This window comes from Hordeum vulgare, chromosome 7H, assembly GCF_904849725.1.
Source record: "Hordeum vulgare subsp. vulgare chromosome 7H, MorexV3_pseudomolecules_assembly, whole genome shotgun sequence".
NCBI lineage: Eukaryota > Viridiplantae > Streptophyta > Magnoliopsida > Poales > Poaceae > Hordeum > Hordeum vulgare.
In genome coordinates, this window is record NC_058524.1 from 557,746,545 (window position 1) to 557,768,261 (window position 21,717).

A 21,717-nucleotide genomic window follows, 5' to 3' on the forward strand; every position below is an offset into this window, starting at 1 on the left:
GAAGGCATGTCCTATAGTATCCTACAGGATTTGGAAAAATGTTTGATAGCACAGAAAAAATAAAAGAATCCTATAAGAAAGTTTGAGTGGATGAAAATTTTCTTCAAAGTATAATACAAATATGGATCTTATGAACATTTTTCTAAAAATGGCAATCCTACAAATCAAACAACCATCAAAGGAAAAATCCTAAGGGTCCAAATCCTCCAGAAATTCTATGCATTGAATCAAAGGAGCCCTGAACAAGCTTTGTGTACGTATGATTTGGATTTGACGGCCTGCCGGCGCCGGCTAATAATACCGCGTATAGAAAACAAAGGCACGGAGATGTTAACCCCTCTCCTCCGGTCAAAAAGGCTGTGAGTACTGATCTGCACGTCTGAAGCGTGCCCAGCGACCTGACGCCGGCAAAACGGCCACCAAACGCCACTCACCAGAGATGGGGTAGGATCGATGTACATGCAGGTGAGCACCTGATTCTCGACCCAGAGACCAGAGTGTTGTCGAACAGTTGACACGTCCTTGTCGCCGAGAATTTCTTTAATGTTGTCCGCGCGACTTTGACCCCCGCACGAGATCTACTTGGAGTACGAACGTGCTTACTATCATTGCTTGCTGCCTAATCCATTCTTGTTTGCCTAATCCATTCTTGTGTGCTCCAGCGCGTGTGTGTCGGGTCTTTGCTTAGCCTAGGCGGCCCAATGGCGAAATCCACTAACCCCCACCACTGATCAGATCCCGTGCATTCTCAGTGCACCTACTCACTGGCCAGACACCGGAATTCCGACGACCAAATGGCCATATGGCACTGGCACCAACCCCAACATCCTCCCCTATAAAAAGCTCCCAGGGTCACCCAGCACACTCACTCCACTCACGTCCTCTCACGACGCACTGCATTTCTTTCACACGGCTTTTACACACGCAACGCACGTACCAGTCTCTAGCTAGCTGCCTCAGCTCGGATCGATGGCGTCGTCGCTCCTCCCGGCGTTCACGGTGCGGCGGGGCGAGCCGGTGCTGGTGGCTCCGGCGGAGCAGACGCCGCGGGAGACCAAGACGCTGTCGGACATCGACGACGGCGAGGGCATGCGGTTCTACAGCTCGGGGATCCACCTGTACCGCGCCAACCCGGACAAGCAGGGGGTCGACCCCGCCGCCGTCATCCGGGAGGCGCTGGCCCGGGCGCTCGTGCCCTACTACCCGCTCGCCGGCCGCCTTCGCGAGGAGGCCGGGAGGAAGCTCGTCGTGGACTGCGAGGCCCAGGGCGTCATGTTCGTCGAGGCCGACGTCGACCTCACCGCCGCCGACTTCGGGGACGTGCAGAGCCCCCCGTTCCCTTGCTTCGAGCAGTTCATCCTCGAGAGCACCACCGTCGCCGGCGTCGAGCCCGTCATCGACCGCCCCTTGCTCTACATCCAGGTACGTGATAACGTGCACGCGTCGCCGCCACGTTAGATGGATCGATCGAGTTGTTCCTGCACGTGATTAATTAACGGTGTTGACACGACGTGGCGAGCAGGTGACGAGGCTCAAGTGCGGGGGCTTCATCTTCGGCCAGCGGTTCTGCCACTGCGTGGTGGACGCGCCGGGCGGGATGCAGTTCGAGAAGGCCGTGTGCGAGCTGGCGTGCGGCGCCGCCGCGCCGTCGATCACGCCGGCGTGGGGCAGGGAGATGTTCATGGCGAGGCAGCCGCCGCAGCCGTCGTACCCGCACCTGGAGTACAGCGAGCCGGCGGGCGGGGCGGTCGACCGGATGCTGACGACTGCCCCCGGCGACATCGCGCGCGTGCCCTTCTTCTTCGGGCCGCGCGAGATCGCGGGGCTGCGGCAGCGCGCGCCGCCGCACATGAGCAGGAGCTCCCGGTTCGAGCTGGTGGCGGCGTGCATCTGGCTGGGCCGCACGGCGGCGCTCGGGTACGGCGCCGACGAGGAGGTGCGGCTGTCCTTCATCGTGAACGCGCGCGGCCGCCGCGACGTGCCGCTCCCGGAGGGCTTCTACGGGAACGCGTTCGCCTACTCCGTGGCGGCGACCACGGCCGGGGAGCTCTGCGCGGGCGGGCTGGGGTACGCGCTGGAGCTGGTGAAGAAGGCCAAGTCGGCCGTGACGTACGACTACCTGCTGTCGGTGGCGGACCTCATGGTGCTCCGGGGCCGGCCACTGTTCGCGCTGTCCCGGACGTACATCGTGTCGGACGTGAGCCACGCCGGGTTCAAGAGCGTGGACTTCGGGTGGGGCGAGGCGGTGTACGGCGGGCCGGCCAAGGGCGGCGAGGGGCCGATCCCCGGCGTGACCAACTACTTCTCCAGGTCCAAGAACGGCAAGGGGGAGGAGGGCACCGTGGTGCCCATCAGCCTGCCCAAGGACGCCATGGAGAAGTTCCAGCTCGAGGTGGAAGGCCTCACCGCCGAGATCTAAGCTGCGCACGAGCACTCCTCCGACGTACGTACTCGTGCAGCCGCATATACTTCAAACATATGTCGTCAGGTGCCACGACCCGCGCGCGTGGGCCATACAAGTGCAACTCCATGGGCGATGGATGATATTCTGACCGACTAAGTTTTGCTCTTGTGCTTATTGTTTAAATCTGTGTGTGGTATACAGAATTACCAACAGTGTACAACATACATGTTCTGTCCGTGCAATTTGTATTTAAATTTCCAGCGAAAAAAGAATAAATAATTGTATGTAATTTACTGGATCTACTGTATATTAGTGTGGAGTGAAAGGTGTGCTACTGCAACATCAAATTTGGCGGGAGTGGATCAACAACTGCACAGCGCAGTTTAGATAAGAACGTGGTGTTTATCTGAGAAGTACAGCAAAATGAGCGACAACAACCACTCCCGCCCTGTGCAAGCATGAGACCGCGTGGATGGTTAACTCTGTTCTCGTTTCTTTTCCGTGGAGCAGGGCTTGGGCTTGTGATCCTAAAGAAGACGATGCCATTGACACTTTACTTTCAGTAGGTGGACATGCGCGCTTCGCGCGCGGGGAACCGTTGTGAGGGTCTCTCAATTGCATATATCAATTATCTACTCCCTCTGGGACTGTCTATTTTACATCCGGATGAAAACAAATTCGCTTTCAGCCACATTTTTTCACCAGTTACAGAATGACAAATGTACTCCTATCCCCTGTCCTCTGTTTGTTCCTATTCATCCCGCTTCTAACCAGAGCAACAACATGATCTTAACGGGTCTACACTCTAACTTTTTCCAACCCAAACAGAAAGCAGCAAAAAGAAGAAAATCACCCAACGTTACAGCCAAGCTTTCCTATGCCCACTAAGCTAAAGCTAACAAAGGGAGGAAATGACAAAATACACACCGGAAAAAAACTAAAATTACACTTAAGAATTTCAGTGCAATATCCACTGTAGAAGTCATTATGTCCACTAAGAATTACAATGTAAAATGCACTAAATTTACACTGTAAAATCTACTCCATTTACATTAAGATTTACACTGTAAATACCGCAAAAAATACACTAACGATCAAAATAATTTATACTAAATAATTACACTAAGCATCACAGTGGAAATCCACTGCGAAAAACAATGTAAATATAATAGGAATTACAGTGTAAATCCACTTAAAATTACACTGTAAATCTACTTAGAATTACACTGAAAACCCACAAAGAAGAACATTGTAAATGCAGTAAGAATTACAGTGTAAATCCACTAAGAAAATGCACTGTAAACACACTAGCAACATGAACTTGAACGGGTCAACACCAGAGAGGGCAATTTCTCCATCATGTGGGAGACAAATCTAGCTGGAGATGCAGAAAAAACACAGGTAAACACCCATCCTCTTATGCATTCACCCCTCCAAGATCTCTCTCCTACCTCATGACATATGAAAGAAAAACAAGCTCTCAATAATTAATGTGTAAAAATCACTAAAATGCACAGTAATTCCACTAAAAATACACTGTAATTTCACTAAAAGTACACTGTAATTCCACTAAAAATGCCATTTGCAAATACAGAGCAAAAATCCACTAAAAGTATACCGTGAACCCATTAAGAATTACAGTGTAAATTCCACTACTAATTACAGTGTAAAAATCACTAAAAATATACAGTAATTCCTCTGATGTACACTGTAATTCCACTAAAAGTACACTATAATTCCACTAAAAATACACTGCAATTTCACTAAAAGTACACTGTAATTCCACTAAAAATGCCACTTGCAAATACAGAGCAAAAATCCACTAAAATTATGCTGTAAACCCATTAAGAATTACAGTGTAAATTCCACTAATAATTACAGTGTAAAAATCACTAAAAATGTACAATAATTCCACTGAAAGTATACTGTATTTCCACTAAAAATACACTATAGTTCCACTAAAAACAGACAAAAGAATTACTGCAATTCCACTAAGAAAGTACTAAATTTACCACCAAAGAAGCGTCACCAGAGAGGGCCATTCCTCCATGATCTAGGACACAAACATGGATGGACAAGCAGAAACAAATCATAGGTAAGCACCCCCTCCTCTGCATTCATCACCTCATGTCGTCTCTCGTCTCTCTCCTGCCCGAACAAATCTGGAAGAAAGAACATACCTGTAGTGGATTATTACATAGGCTAAGTTAAGCACAAAATCTACACACATCATAAATAAGAACATAATCATACAAAAGCTTGAACCAGGAGAAATCCTAGGAACAACTAGGACATGGTCGCTTGAACTAGTAGTCTGTGATCACAGGAAAACTAAAAACTAGATGCCCAGATCATAGATTTCTGAATTTGCAGAAATAAACACACTACAGGGATCAAAACATGCTCAGGAAGCTAGCTATTCCATTTTTGGGAAAACTAGTTAAAAACATACAAGGGGGAGGATTGCTCCAGTTGAGAGAAAATATGACTATTTTCACAGACTTTGGAAACTGAAAAACCAACCATGGTTAAGAAACTTTGGAAGTGTAAACTACTATGATCTGATGCTTGCTTACACTGAATATTGATAGGCATTAACATAAGCACTAAAAATAGAAATTAACAGAAAAAGGACAAACACAATAAGGCTAAACACATTCACACTAGAAGGCACTCACACTAGTAGCAACAAACAAAAGAATCAATAAAATTGATAACATATTTACAGTTCGGAACTAAAGGACAAATTTGTGAATGTTATAAACCTACTGCAAAATTACTCTGCATATATTTACAATTCAGAACTGAATACTTGTTTGCATCAATAGATAATTTACTCAAACTATTGAGGGTAGATGCCTACAATCGACCCAAATGCAATGACATGTAGCATCAAAGGACAAGCAATGTACCTCAATGAAGATGAAGTTGATAGCCTTAACATATGGTTTTCTAATAGCAGAAAACAATACCAAAAACAAAACAATTTTTTTTATCAAAAACATGCTTTCTCTAATTAGTTTGTTGAAAATAACAGAGTGGGTCATACTCTTTTACTGAGCTACTTCAGGCGCAAATGATGCACAAGGTATAATTGCATTGGAAAAAAAAGGAAATCATAGAACACTAAAATGGAGAAAATCTACCAACAGTAGTCATCGGCTAATGATATTCAGTTTAATGTAGTGTCATGGAAAAAGGGGGAAATTCAGAGTAGATCATTGTAACTTACACATACCTGAAGTTACAAGCCAATGGAACAAAACATTCAAAAATTCCAGTGTAAGATAGAGTAATACAATATTGAAACTACAGTCCAAATCATAGTTACTTAGCTGGAAATATTGAGTCCACATCACTGTCCAATTAACTCAAAGTTACTGTCGAGATCACAAACCTAAACAATAGAAATACTGAAAATTGCAGTCCAAATCATTGTTATTTAACTGAAAAAGTTCAGGCCACATCACTTCCAATTCATTAACAGTTACAGTCCAGATCACTAACTGATACCACTAAAACTTACAGTCCAAAATCAATGCTACTAAACTGACAAACAAAATAAACATCACGAGACTTAACCCACCAAGAGGGCCAACATTTGTATCCCACACATCTACATGAAGACACATACCACACGAAAAACAACCTACCAAACTAGCAGGTGCCGAAGGGATCAGTGTACTTCTACTCTAATTTTAATGTGAATATCAGTGGTCTACTCAAGGCACAACACAAACCAAATAGATCCGCACGAAATATCTGCGGGTAACACATGCAACTAGCACAAACAACAAGGTCTCACCTACGTAGAAAACTGTACACTTAGCTAGCAAACAGATCTGACGAACGACACAAATCGCGAGAATACCGAATCAAACGAATAGAAGCACCGACGGGGGAAAATAGAAGCTGATGTATGTGACGCGGGGGAGGGGGGTGATGCTGCAGACCTCCGGTGGGAAATACAGCTTGGCAAACGGAGGCGACGGGTAGCCGGATGCCGGACCACCAACCTACTGAATCGGGCGGCACGAGGGGAGCCCCAAATCGCCATGGACGTCTCTCTCTTGACTCTGTTCCGGCTGCTTCTTCGAAATGAGAAGGGGAAACGAGGAGAAGGGGAACGGGCAAACGCAACGATGCGGACGATAGCAAAGGAAGCGTGCCGGGTCTTCAGGAAATTAAGCGGGCCCGATAAGAAAAAAAGGCAATAGTGTGACAGAAAAACAGGAATCTCCGCACAGAGATCGCACGGCTCAGAAAACGGATGAAGGCCAATTAAATTCAGCCGGATGAAAATTAGCAATTCCGTATATCAATTATCTACTCCCTCTGTCTACTAATACAAGACCACTTCATATTTTTTTAGCCTAATACTATGGCCATTAACCTGATCAATAAAATATGAATTATATGTCATAAAAAGCATCCCATTGGATACACATTTCGATGAACTTTTAAATAATATATTTTTGATGATACATAACCCATATTTTCTTGACATGTGTGAAGAAGCTCCAGAGTCGAAGATCCATTCCGTACATGTATCCTGAGTGGTAAGTGGCGGTGATGAAGGCCGCTTCGTCCCAGTTTAGTGGTGTAGAAGTCGAAGCGGCAGGTAGAACCGGTGGTCCTGCGTGATCCCATATCGATGTAGAAGACGCGTCATAGGGGTACACTGAAGGAGCCGTTGGAGGCGCCGCCGGTTGGTAGGGGGCATAGGCATGCGACGAAGGAGTCCTCGAGCGTCAAGGTGGGGACGCATGTCAGGCGCCCACGCGCCGCTGTATGCGGAAGAAGCACCATATGGAGAGGGTGTTGACCACATCTTAGGACAGGCTTGGACAAGCCCGGTCCAGGGGTCATGCGAGGACACCTAGGTGCCTAAGTAGTGGTGGACGCCGAGGGCACAACTGGAGGTAGCGTTGGTGTTAGCGGGAGAACGGGAGACCGATGACAAATCTTATGAACGTTGTAGTTTCGTTGGGACGCCATCTGTGGTGGTTGTGCTGAACGCCAACTCGTTGGCGTGGCCAGAGGTGGTGCTGCAACCAGGGCCGGCCCTCGGGGGGGGGGGGGGGGGGGGGGGGCGAACGGGGCGGCCACCTCGGCCCCCCAAAAGGCAGGGCCCCCCCTCCTAGGTATGTAAGAGGAAGAATGACTGCAACCGTGATCCATTCAATATGCGTACAACGATACATATACAACTGGTGACTACCTAACTCCCTACATGCAAGGAGTGGATGAGTACATGGACGTGAGACTAGCTCCTATGGTTACATCCTGGACGGGAGACTAGCTCCTATGGTTACAACGGTTAACACACGTACATAGTGCACATATTACAACTCAACCCCCCCCCCCCCCCCCCCGCAGTCCGAACGACGCTAGGTAAGACGTTCAGACTGGCTCTGAAATCACAAAATACGGTCGAAGGCAGCCCCTTGGTGAAGATATCTGCAAACTGCGAAGTAGTCGGGACGTGAAGCACTTTGGCCTGACCAAGGGCAACACGATCGTGAACAAAATAAAGATCAATCTCGATGTGCGTCGTCCGTTGATGCTGCACTGGGTTGGAGGAGACATACACTTCACTAACATTGTCACAATAGACGACCGTGGCGTGAGTGGGAGGTCGTCGGTGCTCGGTGAGGAGCTGTCGCAACCAGCAGGACTCAGCAACACAGTTGGCCACGGCACGGTACTCGGCTTCGGCGCTAGAACGCGAGACTGTTTGCTGTCGTTTGGAGGACCAGGAGATCAGGTTGGAGCCCAAGAAGACGCAAAAGCCAGACGTGGACTTGCGAGTGTCGGGACACCCGACCCAGTCAGCATCACTGTAGGAGATGAGATCATGCTGCGAGGAGCGGTAGAGCTCGAGGCCGTAGTGGATAGTGCCACGGAGGTACCTCAAGACGAGCTTGATCAGCTGATAGTGGGTGTCAAGAGGAGCATGCATGAACAAACAAATCTGCTGGACAGCGTAGGTGAGATCGGGCCGAGTGAGGGTGAGATACTGAAGGGCTCCGACAAGGCTGCGGTATTTGGAGGGGTCCGAATAAGGTTTGCCACCGGTGGAGGAGAGTTTGGAGCTTGTGTCAATGGGCGTCGAAATGGGATGACAGTTAAGCATGTTTGCACGATCCAGAATCTCAAGCGCATATTGCTCTTGGGATAAAAAAAGCCAGCGGTGTTGCGGTGCACATTGATGCCAAGAAAATGATGGATATCGCCAAGATCACTCATGGAAAACTCGCGAGTGAGGTACGCAACAAGGGACGTCAGAAGTGACGTGGTGCTCGCGGTCAAGATGATGTCGTCGACATATAAGAGTAAATATGCCATGGCCGACCCCCGGTGAAGGATGAAGAGGGAGGTATCACACTTGGAGTATGCAAAACCGGGAGTGTGGAGGAACCGCGTGAACCGGAGGAACCAAGTACGCGGAGCCTGTTTAAGACCATAGAGAGACTTGTTAAGGCGACAAACATGTGTGGGGCGAGTGGAGTCAACAAAGCCGGAGGGTTGCTGGCAATAGACGGTCTCAGCAAGATCACCATGAAGAAAGGCATTTTTGACGTCCATTTGCTGAATTGCCCAGTTGTTGGTCGTGGCGAGACTGAGCACCACACGGATCATAGCGGGCTTGACAATGGGACTGAACGAATCACCGTAATCAACCCCGACCTGCTGTGTGAAGCCCGGGACCATCCATCGCGCCTTGTACCGAGCCAAGGAGCCGTCCGGATGAAGTTTATGCCGAAAGATCCACTTCCTGGTCACCACGTTAACACCTGCAGGACACGGCACCAAAGACCAAGTGTCATTCCGAATTAGTGCATGATACTCGTCTAACATCGCATTGTGCCAATGGGGGTCTTTGAGAGCCGTTCGGTAGGAAGAGGGAAGTGGAGAAGGATCAGTGGTGACGGACAACTCAAAGACCCACGAGGGCATGGAAAATCCGCGTTTGCCACATGTGACCATATGGTGCGGGTTGTGACGAAGTGGAATCGGGATGGCACGAGGCGGAAGCGGGCGATCTGGGCGCGACAGCGAGCGGAAGCGGGCGACGACGCTGGACTCAGGGCACGACAAGTGGAGACTGGGGAGGAGCCCGCGTGAGAGGTGGGAGCGGGCGTGCATGCAGGAAGGCGGGACGTAGGCGTGCATGCAGGAGGTGGGGTGGTTATGTGGTCATGCATGGGAGTGGGCCCCGATGGGTGTGGAAGGATGGGCGCGAGAGGCGGGGAGCGCGCATGCGGAGTGGGCAGAGGAGTTGGTGGTGGGGCGCGAGGGGAGGGCGGCTGCATGGAACGCGGTGGTTGGTTGCGTGGGGCGTATGACATGCATGGATCGGGAACGCACGCGCCAGCGGTGGCAGGTGCGGAAGGAGCGGCGGGCAGTGGGTTAGCTGTGGCAACGGACGCGTACGGGAAACAATTTTCATCGAAAACAACATGACGGGAAACGATGACTTTGCACGAAGTTAAGTCAAAACAGCGGTACCCCTTCTATTCACGTGAATAGTCGATGAAGGCACAGCGGGTGGAGCGTGGCGCGAGCTTGTGTGCGGCGGTGGCGGAGAGGTTTGGAAAACACAAGCAGCCAAAGGTGCGTAGGTGATCGTAGGTGCGGTGGACTCTGTGGAGAAGGAAATGAGGGGTAAAGTGGTGAATAGCGTGGGACGGCCGGATGTTGAGTAGCGTAGTGGCGGTGTGGAGAGCCTCAACCCAAAACGGGGGAGGGAGCTGTGCCTGAAACAAAAGAGTACATACGACATTGTTAGTGGTTCGGATATGTCGTTCAGCCTTGCCGTTTTGGGGGAGGTGTGGGGGCAAGTTAGACGGAAGGAGATGCCGTGGGATGAGAGGAAGGCACAGAGCGTCGTGGTGAGGAATTCACCGCCATTATCACAGTGCAAACATTGCACAACAACATGAAATTGAGTGAGAATGAACATGAAGAATCGTTGCAACGTGGCACATGTATCGGATTTGGCACGGAGAGGAAACGTCCAAGAGTAGTGAGTGAAATCATCCAAAATAACAAGGTAATATTGATAACCTGGAAAACTGAGTATCAGAGAGGTCCACAAATCGCAATGCAAGAGTTGGAATGGCGCGGTGGTGTAAGAGGTGGAGGTGGGGAAGGGGAGACGTGTGTGTTTGCCTAGTTGGCATGCGGTACATAGAGAGGATTTGGGAGCATTATTACATTCAGAGGGAACATCAAAGGGAAAATAAACTATCGAAGAGGCTCCAGGGTGTCCGAGCCGTTTATGCCAAAGATCCGAAGTGGAGACGGTGTAGGCCTTCGAGGGAGTGCCGCCATGAGCACCAGAGAAGTGGTAGAGGTCACCATCACCATTGCACCTCAGAAGCACCTCCTTGGTGTGAAGATCCTTCACGCAAAAACCGAAGGGGTCAAACTCCACAGAAACAATATTGTCACGAGTGAATTTGCGCACTGATATGAGATTCTGAACCATGTTTGGTGAAACAAGTATATGGGTGAGATAAAAAGGACGAGGAAGGAGGCGAGTGTTACCGACGGCGACGACTGGAAGACGAGCCCCATTACCAACAATAATGTGACGAGTATTATGCGCTAAGAGGGGATGAGACTCGATCAAGTTACCTGGTGATACGTCTCCGTCGTATCTACTTTTCCGAACTCTTTTGCCCTTGTTTTCAACTCTAATTTGCATGATTTGAATGGAACTAACCCGGACTGACGCTGTTTTCAGCAGAATTGCCATGGTGTTGTTTTTGTGCAGAAATAAAAGTTCTCGGAATGTCCTGAAAATTTATGGAGATTTTTTCTGGAATAAAAGAAAAATACCTGCGCAAAGATCCACCGGAGGAGGTGGACGAGTGGGCCACAAGCCCACAAGCCGCGGCCAGCCCCCCTAGCCGCATCGTGAGGGCTTGTGGGGCCCACGTGGCTCCACCGCCCCCAAACTCAGCTCTATATCTTCCGCCTCACCCGGAAAAAAAATCAGAGAGAAGGTTTCATCGCATTTTGCGATATGGAGGCGCCGCCACATCCTGTTCTTCATCTGGAGGGCAGATCTGGAGTCCGTTTCGGGCTCCGGAGAGGGGAAATCGTCGCCATCGTCATCATCAACCTTTCTCCATCGACAATTCCATGATGCTCTTCATCGTTCGTGAGTAATCTTATCCTAGGCTTGCTGGACGGTGATGAGTTGGATGAGATCTATCATGTAATCGAGTTAGTTCTTGACGGGGATTGATCCCTAGTATCCACTATGTTCTAGATTGATGTTGCTACTACTTGGCTATGCTTAATGCTTGTCACTAGGGCTCGAGTGCCATGATTTCAGATCTGAACCTATTATGTTGTCGCTAATATATGTGTGTTTTAGATCCTATCTTGCAAGTTGTAGTCACCTACTATGTGTTATGACCCGGCAACCCCGGAGTGACAATAGCCGAAACCACTCCCGGAGATGACCATAGTATGAGGAGTTCATGTATTCACCGCGTGTTAATGCTCCGGTTCTTTATTAAAAGGAGAACCTTAATATCCCGTAGTTTCCATTAGGACCCCGCTGCCACGGGAGGGATGGACAATAGATGTCATGCAAGTTCTTTTCCTTAAGCACGTATGACTACATACGGAATACATGCCTACATTAGATTGATGAATGGGAGGTAGTTACATATCTCTCCGTGTTATAGCTGTTACATGATGAATCACATCCGTCACACTCATCCATCACCGATCCACTGCCTACGAGTCTTTTACTACTGGTCCTTGCTACGTTACTTTGTCTAGGCTTGTCCCTTGCTACAAAAGGGATTGGGCCACTCTGTTGCTGCTGCTGTCACTTTGCTACTATTGCTGTTACTCTGCTGCTGCTATTGCTGTTCCTTGCTACTTCGCTGTTACTTGTTGCAAGACCTTTTCCGACACCGTTGTCGGGGAAGAATATTTCCCGTCCACGGGCAACTTACTGGCGCCATTGATACAACAATTAGGAATAGTCTGCCTTGTCAACAGATCGTTTCTAGCACCGTTGCTATCATACTACTTTGCTTCCAGGCACTAATATTTGAGGTGTGGTTGAATCTCACAAACTCAACTGCTAATACTTGAGAATATTCTTTTGCTTCTCCTTTGGCGAACCAACAAATTTGGGTTGAATACTCTACCCTCGAAAACTGTTGCGATCCCCTACACCTGTGTGTTATCAAGGCTTTTTCTGGCGCCGTTGCCGGGGAAGCACAACTATATTCTGTGAGTCACTTGGGATTGACGTCTGCTGATCACTATGAGGAATCCAAAGATCCAAGAACTAAAATCCTACCTTCCACTACGAGGAGAGGTAAGGAACTGCCATCTAGCTCTGCACTTGATTCACCTTCAGTTTTGAGTAAGTTTGCGACATCACCTTCTGCTAGAAATCTTGATATGTCGCCTGTGCTTGATGATGCTACTTCTGCTGCCCATGATGCTTATGATGATGTTATGCTTGATACTATGCGTGATGATGCTATGCTTGATACTGCTTTGCCACTTGGTGCATCCCTTGATGCACATATTGCTAGAATTGCTGCTAGATGTGATGATACTTCTAAAACTGCTGATACTATTGAAGTAGAACCTGCTATTTTGCCTGCTAGAACTAGCTCTCCTATGCCTGAATTGCGTGTTATGCCTGATACGCGCTATGTTATGGAGGGAGAGATAGCTGAGGACTTTCTTGCGTGTAAGGATAGCTATGATGTTGAGAAATTACTGCGCAAGTGGAAAGAAAATCTCTGAACGCTAGGATGAAATACGACCCGAAGTTTGCTACTTCGCCTATCTTTGTGACCGATAAGGATTATGAATTCTCTGTCGACCCTGAGTTTATCACTGTAGTCGAATCTGATCCTTTTCACGGTTACGAGTCTGAAACGGTTGTAGCCCATCTTACCAAACTGCACGATATAGCCACCCTATTCACTAGTGAGGAAAAGAACCGCCACTACTATATCCTCAAGCTGTTTCCTTTCTCGCTAAAGGATGATGCTAAGACCTGGTTCACTTCTCTTGCTCCTGGTTGTGTGTGAAGTCCCTAGGATATGGTCTACTACTTCTCTGAAAAATATTTCCCTGCCCATAAGAAGCAAGCTGCCTTGCAGGAAATATACAACTTTGCTCAAGCTGAGGAAGAGTGTCTCACACAAGCTTGGGGGAGGCTCATCCAGGTACTGAATGCTCTGCCTGATCACCCTCTTGAGAAGAATGAAATACTTGATATCTTCTATAATGGACTTACCCAATGCTTCCAAAGACCACTTAGATAGTTGTGCCGGTAGTGTTTTTAGGGAACGAACCATAGAACAAGATGAGATCCTATTGAATAATATCTTGTGCAATGAGAATGCTTGGACTATTCCTGAACCACCTCCTAAGCAAACTCCGAAGAAAAGAGGTATTCTATTCCTCAGTCCTGAAGATATGTAAGAAGCCAAGAAATCTATGCGAGAGAAAGGCATTAAATCCGAAGATGTCAAAAATCTACCACCTATAGAAGAGATCCATGGTCTCGATAACCCGATACAGGTAGTAGAAGTAAATTCTCTGCGTAGGTTTGATGAGAGTGATATTCCTTTTGATAAACCTGCTAGCTTATGCATGGATGAATTTGATAACTTCGTTGCCAAACAACAGAGTTTCAATGACTATGTTAGCAGACAATTGGAAAAGAATGCTCGTATGCTTAGTCATTTAAGTGCTTGTGTGGACATAAATGTCAATGATCTTAAGCTTATGAGTAAACATGCTTCTATGGTTACTAGTCAGGTAGAACAAGTACTTAAAGCTCAGAATGACTTGCCCAATGAGTTGAATGACAATTCCATCAGTGTCGTTACTAGAGGCGGTAGAATGACCCAAGAACCTCTGTATCCTGATGGCCATCCGAAGAGAATTGAACAAGATTCTAAAGGAGTTAACACTGACGCACCTAGTGATCCTAGAAAGAAGAAGAAAGATGATAGGAACCTGCACACTAGCAACCATGTTGCTGCTACCCCTGAGAGTCCAAACGATGCCTATGTTTCTGATGTTGAAACACAATCTGGTGATGAACATGAGACTAATGATAATATCAATAGTGATGTTCATGATGATGCTCAACCTAGCAATGAAAAGGATGTGGAGATTGAACCTGTTGATCTTGATAACCCACAACCTAAGAATCAGAGATACGATAAGAATGACTTCGCTGCTAGGAAGCATGGTAAAGAAAGGGAACCGTGGGTTCAGAAACCTATGCCCTTTCCTCCCAAACCATCCAAGAAAAAGGATGATGAGGATTTTGAGCGCTTCGTTGAAATGATCAGACCTGTCTTACTGCAAATGCGTTTGACGGATATGCTCAAGATGTCTCCGTATGCTAAGTACATGAAAGATATTGTAACCAATAAGAGGAGGATACCTGAGGTTGAGATTTCCACCATGCTCGCTAACTATACCTTCAAGGGTGGAACTCCTAAGAAACTAGGTGATCCCGGTGTGCCCACTATACCTTGCTCCATTAAAGGCAACTATGTTAGAACTGCGTTATGTGACCTTGGAGCCGGTGTTAGTGTTATTCCTCTCTCTCTTTATCGTAGACTTGAACTGGATAAGTTGACACCCACTGAAATCTCTCTGCAAATGACCGACAAATCAACTGCTTTCCTTATCGGCATTTGCGAGGATGTGCCTATTGTGGTTGCTAACACCACTATCTTAATAGACTTTGTTATCTTGGATATTCCCGAGGACGATGCCATGGCTGTCATCCTCGGAAGACTCTTTTTAAACACTGCAGGGGCTGTTATAGATTGCAACAAAGGCAATGTCACTTTCCATGTCAACGGTAATGAGCATACGGTGCACTTTACGAAGAAACAATATCGAGTACATTGCATCAATGCTATCGAAAAACTTCATCGATTCTTATTGGGAGCTTTGAATGCCCAGTTCCTCGTGTCAAGATGAAGTATGATTTGCTTGTTGGGGGAGATACACATCCCCATTGAGGTGACCTAGTGACTATTCGAAAATTGTCCGTCTTCTTTAGCGATTCGAGAAGGTTTGTCGAGGGGATTTGATCAACCCCATTGACGGATTTCTTTCGATGACCATGAGATGGATGAATCAAGGAGTCACAAACCTCTATTCCAAGCTTTCACTTTAGGTTGCTTAGAAGAAAAATGATAGATCTAGTTTAGCTTTCCCTGTTTTTTGTTTTAGCATCCGGTAGAAAAGTACCCCGAAAATAAAAGTTCTCCGAACGCTGTGAAAATCAAGTATGATTTTTTCTGAAATTTTTGAAAAATTCTGAGACGAAGAGTCTGTCTGGGGCCCACACCAGTGGGCCACAAGCCCTAGGGGCGCGGGCACCCCCTGGCCACGCCACCCAGGCTTGTGGGGCCCACAGGCACCCCCTCCACCCATTCTTGCTCTCATCCGCTTCTCCTACCTCCATAAAAATCGTTTCGCAACTCAAACCCGTGTTCTTGCTCCTCTTGCTGGGATTTTAGATCTCTTTGCTCAAATCACCGTTCTCCGAACTATTTTGGGGAAATTACTCCTTGGTAAGTGACTCCTCCATTGGTCCAATTAGTTTTTGCTCTAGTGCCTTATACTCGGCATATTTTTGCTGCCTTGGTGACCATGTTCTTGAGCTTTGCATGCTAATTCTAGCTGGTCCCAAGTAGTTTTGATGCATAATATGGTCTCTAGGCACTTGTTGGAGTAGTTGCTACGAGTTTAGTTGAGCCTTGTTCACCTTTCCTTCGGGTCACTGAAAATTTCAGAAAAGGAAGATGTTCAGGAGAAGCTTTTATGGTGGTTCCTCAAGCAAGAGAGGTCCCCGTCTTGCGATTCGGGAGCCTGATCCTTACCAACCTAGGGACGCGCAGGTACAACCGTGTGAATGGACTTCTGATGAATTTATGATTGAGGCAGGTTTCAAAGATGAGTTTGATGCAGTTGTTCACAACGTTGGACTCGAAGAATTCATCTCCGATAAATGTGAACATTATGTTGCTCTCACTATCTCTTTTGTTCGTAGATTCAAATTTCCAGCTGGCCGTGAGCCATCGGTACTATTTGATCTCTATGATAAATCGTATACCATAGATTTAGAGGATTTCAATAGAATTTGCAAGATACCTACATGGGGTAGCCTCAATGATCCTCCTAAATCTTCAGTTAGAGATTTTTCCTCTGGTATTATAGTTGGAGAAACTAGAGACATTACGCAAGCTACCATGGGGGGTATTCATTTTCCTGCCTTGCATTACTTTGCCCTCTTCATAGGAAGATGCATTAATGGCAAGATTGAGCATTGTCACCTCTGTGCACCCGACCTTAGTATCCTTAAGAGCGCAGTGACGGGTGACAAAAGCTTCAACATGGGAGCTATTATAGCAAGGAGGTTGAATAAGAATGCTAATGAAGGGGATTTCTTTGGTGGGATCTATGCCACTCGCATAGCAAATTTTCTTGGAGTACCCATCCGCGAAGGAGATCCCCTGCTCCATACATCTTTCCTTGATCGCGTTGCTTTGACACGCTACCAGTTCCTTGAGAGGGATGACGAATCCCTCCTATACCGATTGATATTCAACCGACAACGTGTTTTCCATATTACCCTTCCTGCTCCTGCCTTCTTTGACTTTCAGGTAAAACGGAGATATTACATAACCAGAGGAGAGGTAGAGGAGTATGAGAGGGAGGCAAAGGCTTCTTGTCTCCGTGAGGCAGCTATTCAGGCAGTGGCTGCAACGCTCCCGTATAACCCCCAATATGATTTTGGGTGTCGCCAGGACCATCCATGGGAGTAGACCAACTTAGGCCAAAAGCCTAAGCTTGGGGGAGTACGTGTTCTCACCGACTTTAAATTCTTGCTTATGCTTTCACTTTGTTAGCCGATGTTCACACTTTGCCACTGTATCATCCATGCTAGTTTATTTTCTTTTTCTCGTTTTCTTTTCGTTTGTCTGTCTAGTTTGAGAAAACCCAAAAAGATTTTCTTTTTCTTCTTTTGCTTGTTGGGAGCTTTCCCGTGTAGATAGTTTTCTTTTTCTTTGGGTCAAGGTAGAAGATATTGGTTACAATGTTTAGTGGCTCTTGGATGCATATATGTTTAGCTTTCAAAGAGCCATATTACTTTGTCTTCTCCTTTGTGTTTGCCTGCAGATTCCAGCTTTAGTCCAATGCATGAGCACGCTTATTAGGGTTCACATCATATGGTCGTGCAAGTGAAAGGCAATAATGACGATATATGATGAAGTGACTGAGCCTGGAAAAGCTGGTATGAACTCGATCTATTTTGTTTTTGTAAATATGACTAGCTCATCATGCCTGATTCAGCTTTTTTGTGAGAGAAACATGTTTGCAATGACAACTTAGAGATCATAGGTTCTTATGACATGCTTATTTAACTAGGAGCTTATAATGGTTTGTCTTGGTTGCCAACATGAATGTTGAGATGACTATGATGTAGTATGATAGGATGGTATCCTCCTTTGAATGTTTCAAGTGGCTTGACTTGGCGCATGTTCACGCATGTAGTTGAAACAGAATCAACATAGCCTCTATGATGTTCATGTTCATGGTGATTTATGTCCTACTCATGCTTGCACTCAATGTTAGTTAATCTCAATGCATTTTGATGACTGTTGTCGCTCTCTAGTTGGTCGCTTCCTAGTCTTTTGCTAGCTTCACTTGTACTAAGCGGGAATACTGCTTGTGCATCCACTTCCATAAACCCAAAGTTGTTCCATATTAGTCCACCATACCTACCTATGTGCGGTATCTACCTGCCGTTCCAAGTAAATTTGCATGTGCCACTCTCTAAATCCTCAAGAAATAATCTGTTTTGCGTGCCCGAACCGCTCATGTGGTGACAGGGGGCTATCAGTATCTTCCATGCTAGGCGTGTTATCCTCAATATGTGTTTATTCACTATCATTCACGAGAAAGGGGCCGGTAATTGGAATTCCCAGTTCCATGCTCAAATCGAAAAGATAATTGCAAACAAAACTCCCCCAGGATTGATGTTGGTATGGACGGTACCCGAGGATTCGGCTAGCCGCGGAGTGTGATTGATTGGTGGTGGGGGAGTCAAAACTTTACTTTTCTGTTTGGGAACCTCCTATAGCATATGTAGCATGGAAGATGTTGAGAACTCTTAGTCATTGCGTTGACAATTAAAGCATGCGACCCAAAATTATTATCTCTGTTTTCAAAGCTTGAGCTCTAGCACCTCTGCAAATCAATGCTTCACTCTGCGAAGGGCCTGTCTATTTATGTTCATGTTGAGTCATCCTCCTCTTACAAAAGCACCAATTAGAGAGCACCTTTGTCATTTTTATGCTTTGCTTTTAACTGTGTTGAGTATGACTATGACTGGATCTTCATTGCCTTGAATTACAATGTTTAGTCAGCCCTTGGTCTTTGAAGGTGCTCTGCATTTATGTTTTACGGTCTCAGAAAGAGCTAGCGAGATACCATCTATTCGTACTGCTTCATGTTGTTTTGATTGAAGTGTTGACATTTGAGACTTACTATTATTTACTCGCTAGTTGATTATGCCATTGATATGAGTTTACCGTGAGACCTAGATGTCATTTGCTTATGTGGTTTGCTTGTGATCTTGTTGAAATTCTGGTTATGAGCTAGACATAGTTGCAACAACAAGATCAAACAGAGTTCGTCAAAGTTTTTTATTTTGTCTCTTTCAGTTTGTCAACTGAATTGCTTGAGGACAACCAAGGCTTTAAGCTTGGGGGAGTTGATACGTCTCTGTCGTATCTACTTTTCCGAACTCTTTTGCCCTTGTTTTGGACTCTAATTTGCATGATTTGAATGGAACTAACCCGAACTGACGCTGTTTTTAGCAGAATTGCCATGGTGTTGTTTTTGTGCAGAAATAAAAGTTCTCGGAATGCCCTGAAAATTTACGGAGATTTTTTCTAGAATAAAAGAAAAATACCTGCACAAAGATCCACCGGAGGAGGTGGACTAGTGGGCCACAAGCCCACAGCCCGTGGCCACCCCCCTGGCTGCGCCGTGAGGGCTTGTGGGGCCCACGTGGCTCCACCGCCCCCAAACTCAGCTCTATATCTTCCGTCTCGCCCGAAAAAATCAGAGAGAAGGTTTCATCGCGTTTTGCGATCCGGAGGCGCCGCCACATCCTGTTCTTCATCTGGAGGGCACATCTGGAGTCCGTTTCAGGCTCCGGAGAGGGGAAATCTTCGCCATCGTCATCATCAAGATTTCTCCATCGACAATTCCATGATGCTCTTCATCGCTCATGAGTAATCTCATCGTAGGCTTGCTGGACGGTGATGAGTTGGATGAGATCTATCATGTAATCGAGTTAGTTTTTGACGGGGATTGATCCCTAGTATCCACTATGTTCTAGATTGATGTTGCTACTACTTGGCTATGCTTAATGCTTGTCACTAGGGACCGAGTGCAATGATTTCAGATCTGAACCTATTATGTTGTCGCCAATATATGTGTGTTTTAGATCCTATCTTGCAAGTTGTAGTCACCTACTATGTGTTATGACCCGACAACCCCGGAGTGACAATAGCCGGAACCACTCCCAGAGATGACCATAGTATGAGGAGTTCATGTATTCACCGCATGTTAATGCGTTGGTCCGGTTCTTTATTAAAAGGAGAACCTTAATATCCCGTAGTTTCCATTAGGACCCCGCTGCCACGGGAGGGATGGACAATAGATGTCATGCAAGTTCTTTTCCCTAAGCACGTATGACTACATACGGAATACATGCCTACATTAGATTGATGAACGGGAGCTAGTTACATATCTCTCTGTGTTATATCTGTTACATGATGAATCACATCCGTCACACTCATCCATCACCGATCCACTGCCTAAGAGTCTTTTACTAATGGTCCTCGCTATGTTACTTTGTCTAGGCTTGTCCCTTGCTACAAAAGGGATTGGGCTACTCTGTTGCTGCTGCTGTCACTTTGCTACTACTGTTGCTACTGCTGTTACTCTGCTGCTGCTACTGCTACTGCTGTTCCTTGCTACTTCGCTGTTACTTGTTTCAAGACCTTTTCCGACACCGTTGCCGGGGAAGAATATTTCCCGTCCACGGGCAACTTACTGGCGCCATTGATACAACAGTTAGGAATAGTCTGCCTTGTCAACAGATCGTTTCTGACACCGTTGCTATCATACTACTTTGCTTGCAGACACTAATCTTTCAGGTGTGGTTGAATCTGACAAACTCAGCTGCTAATACTTGAGAATAGTCTTTCGCTTCTCCTTTGGCGAACCAACAAATTTGGGTTGAATACTCTACCCTCGAAAACTGTTGCGATCCCCTACACTTGTGGGTTATCACCTGGGTCCCCGGTGACGTGTGAGGAGGCACCCGTGTCCATTATCCAATCAGGATGAGGAGGAAACGCCGATCCGTGGCTGGAGGCGGCGTGGTACAGGGCGTCGGTGTCCCACGAGTGCGGCGGCGCGGCGTATGGAGCTGGTGGCGGTATAGACGGAGCAGCGGAGTGGAGCACAGGGTAGGTGTGATGCGACGCGCCAGGATGAGGGCCGAGGACGCCGGCGGAGTTGGGCGCAACCCAAGGAGAACGTGGTGGCGGAAAGGGCGTCCCCATGGGGGCAAAGTATCCCAGCCATGGTTGAGGTCCACGGCCTCCGCCGGAAACGTCGCCGCGGCCACGGCCGCAGCGCCCCTGGTTGGGATGGTTGCGATCGCCGACGTAGCCACCGCGTCCGCCACCTCCAGTGTGATCGCCGCGGTCGCCGCCAGAGCGATCCACACGGTCACCACGGTCACCACCGCGTCCGCCACGGCCGTCAGGGCCGCGGTCGTCGTCGGAGCGAACGGAGAGAACCTGAGCCCCCTCGACGCGTGCCCGCTTGTCCAGGGCCATCTTGGCGAGCAACAGCCGGGACCGAGCCTGGACGAACGACGGCAGGGGCACGGTGGACTGGATGATGGCAGCCTGGAGTTCAAACTTCTTGCCGAGGCCATCCAGCATCTGCAGGGTGAGAGTCCGATCTGAAACCGGCTCCCGGACGTCAGCCAGGGCGGAGGCGATACCTTGAAGGCGGCGACAGTACTCGTTGACAAAGAGGTCGCCGCGCACGCATGCCCGGAACTCCTGGCCGAGGTGCATCGCGTGCTCAGCTTCATTGTCGAGGAAGTATTCGTGAAGATGAGACCAGATGGTGTGAGCGGTGGATCCCGGCAGCGCAACGACATCAAGAAGGTCGCCGGAGATAGTGGA

General features: G+C 47.5%; 1 protein-coding gene across 1 annotated transcript; it reads left to right on the forward strand.

Moving 5' to 3' along the window:
- The first annotated feature begins 780 nt into the window (after positions 1–780).
- On the forward strand, positions 781–2,704 carry LOC123409659 (benzyl alcohol O-benzoyltransferase-like). Its single transcript, XM_045102529.1, has 2 exons — positions 781–1,422; positions 1,523–2,704. Exons 1-2 carry the CDS (start codon positions 970–972, stop codon positions 2,417–2,419), a joined length of 1,350 nt encoding a protein of 449 aa, XP_044958464.1. The 5' UTR covers positions 781–969; the 3' UTR covers positions 2,420–2,704.
- The last annotated feature ends 19,013 nt before the right edge of the window (positions 2,705–21,717 follow it).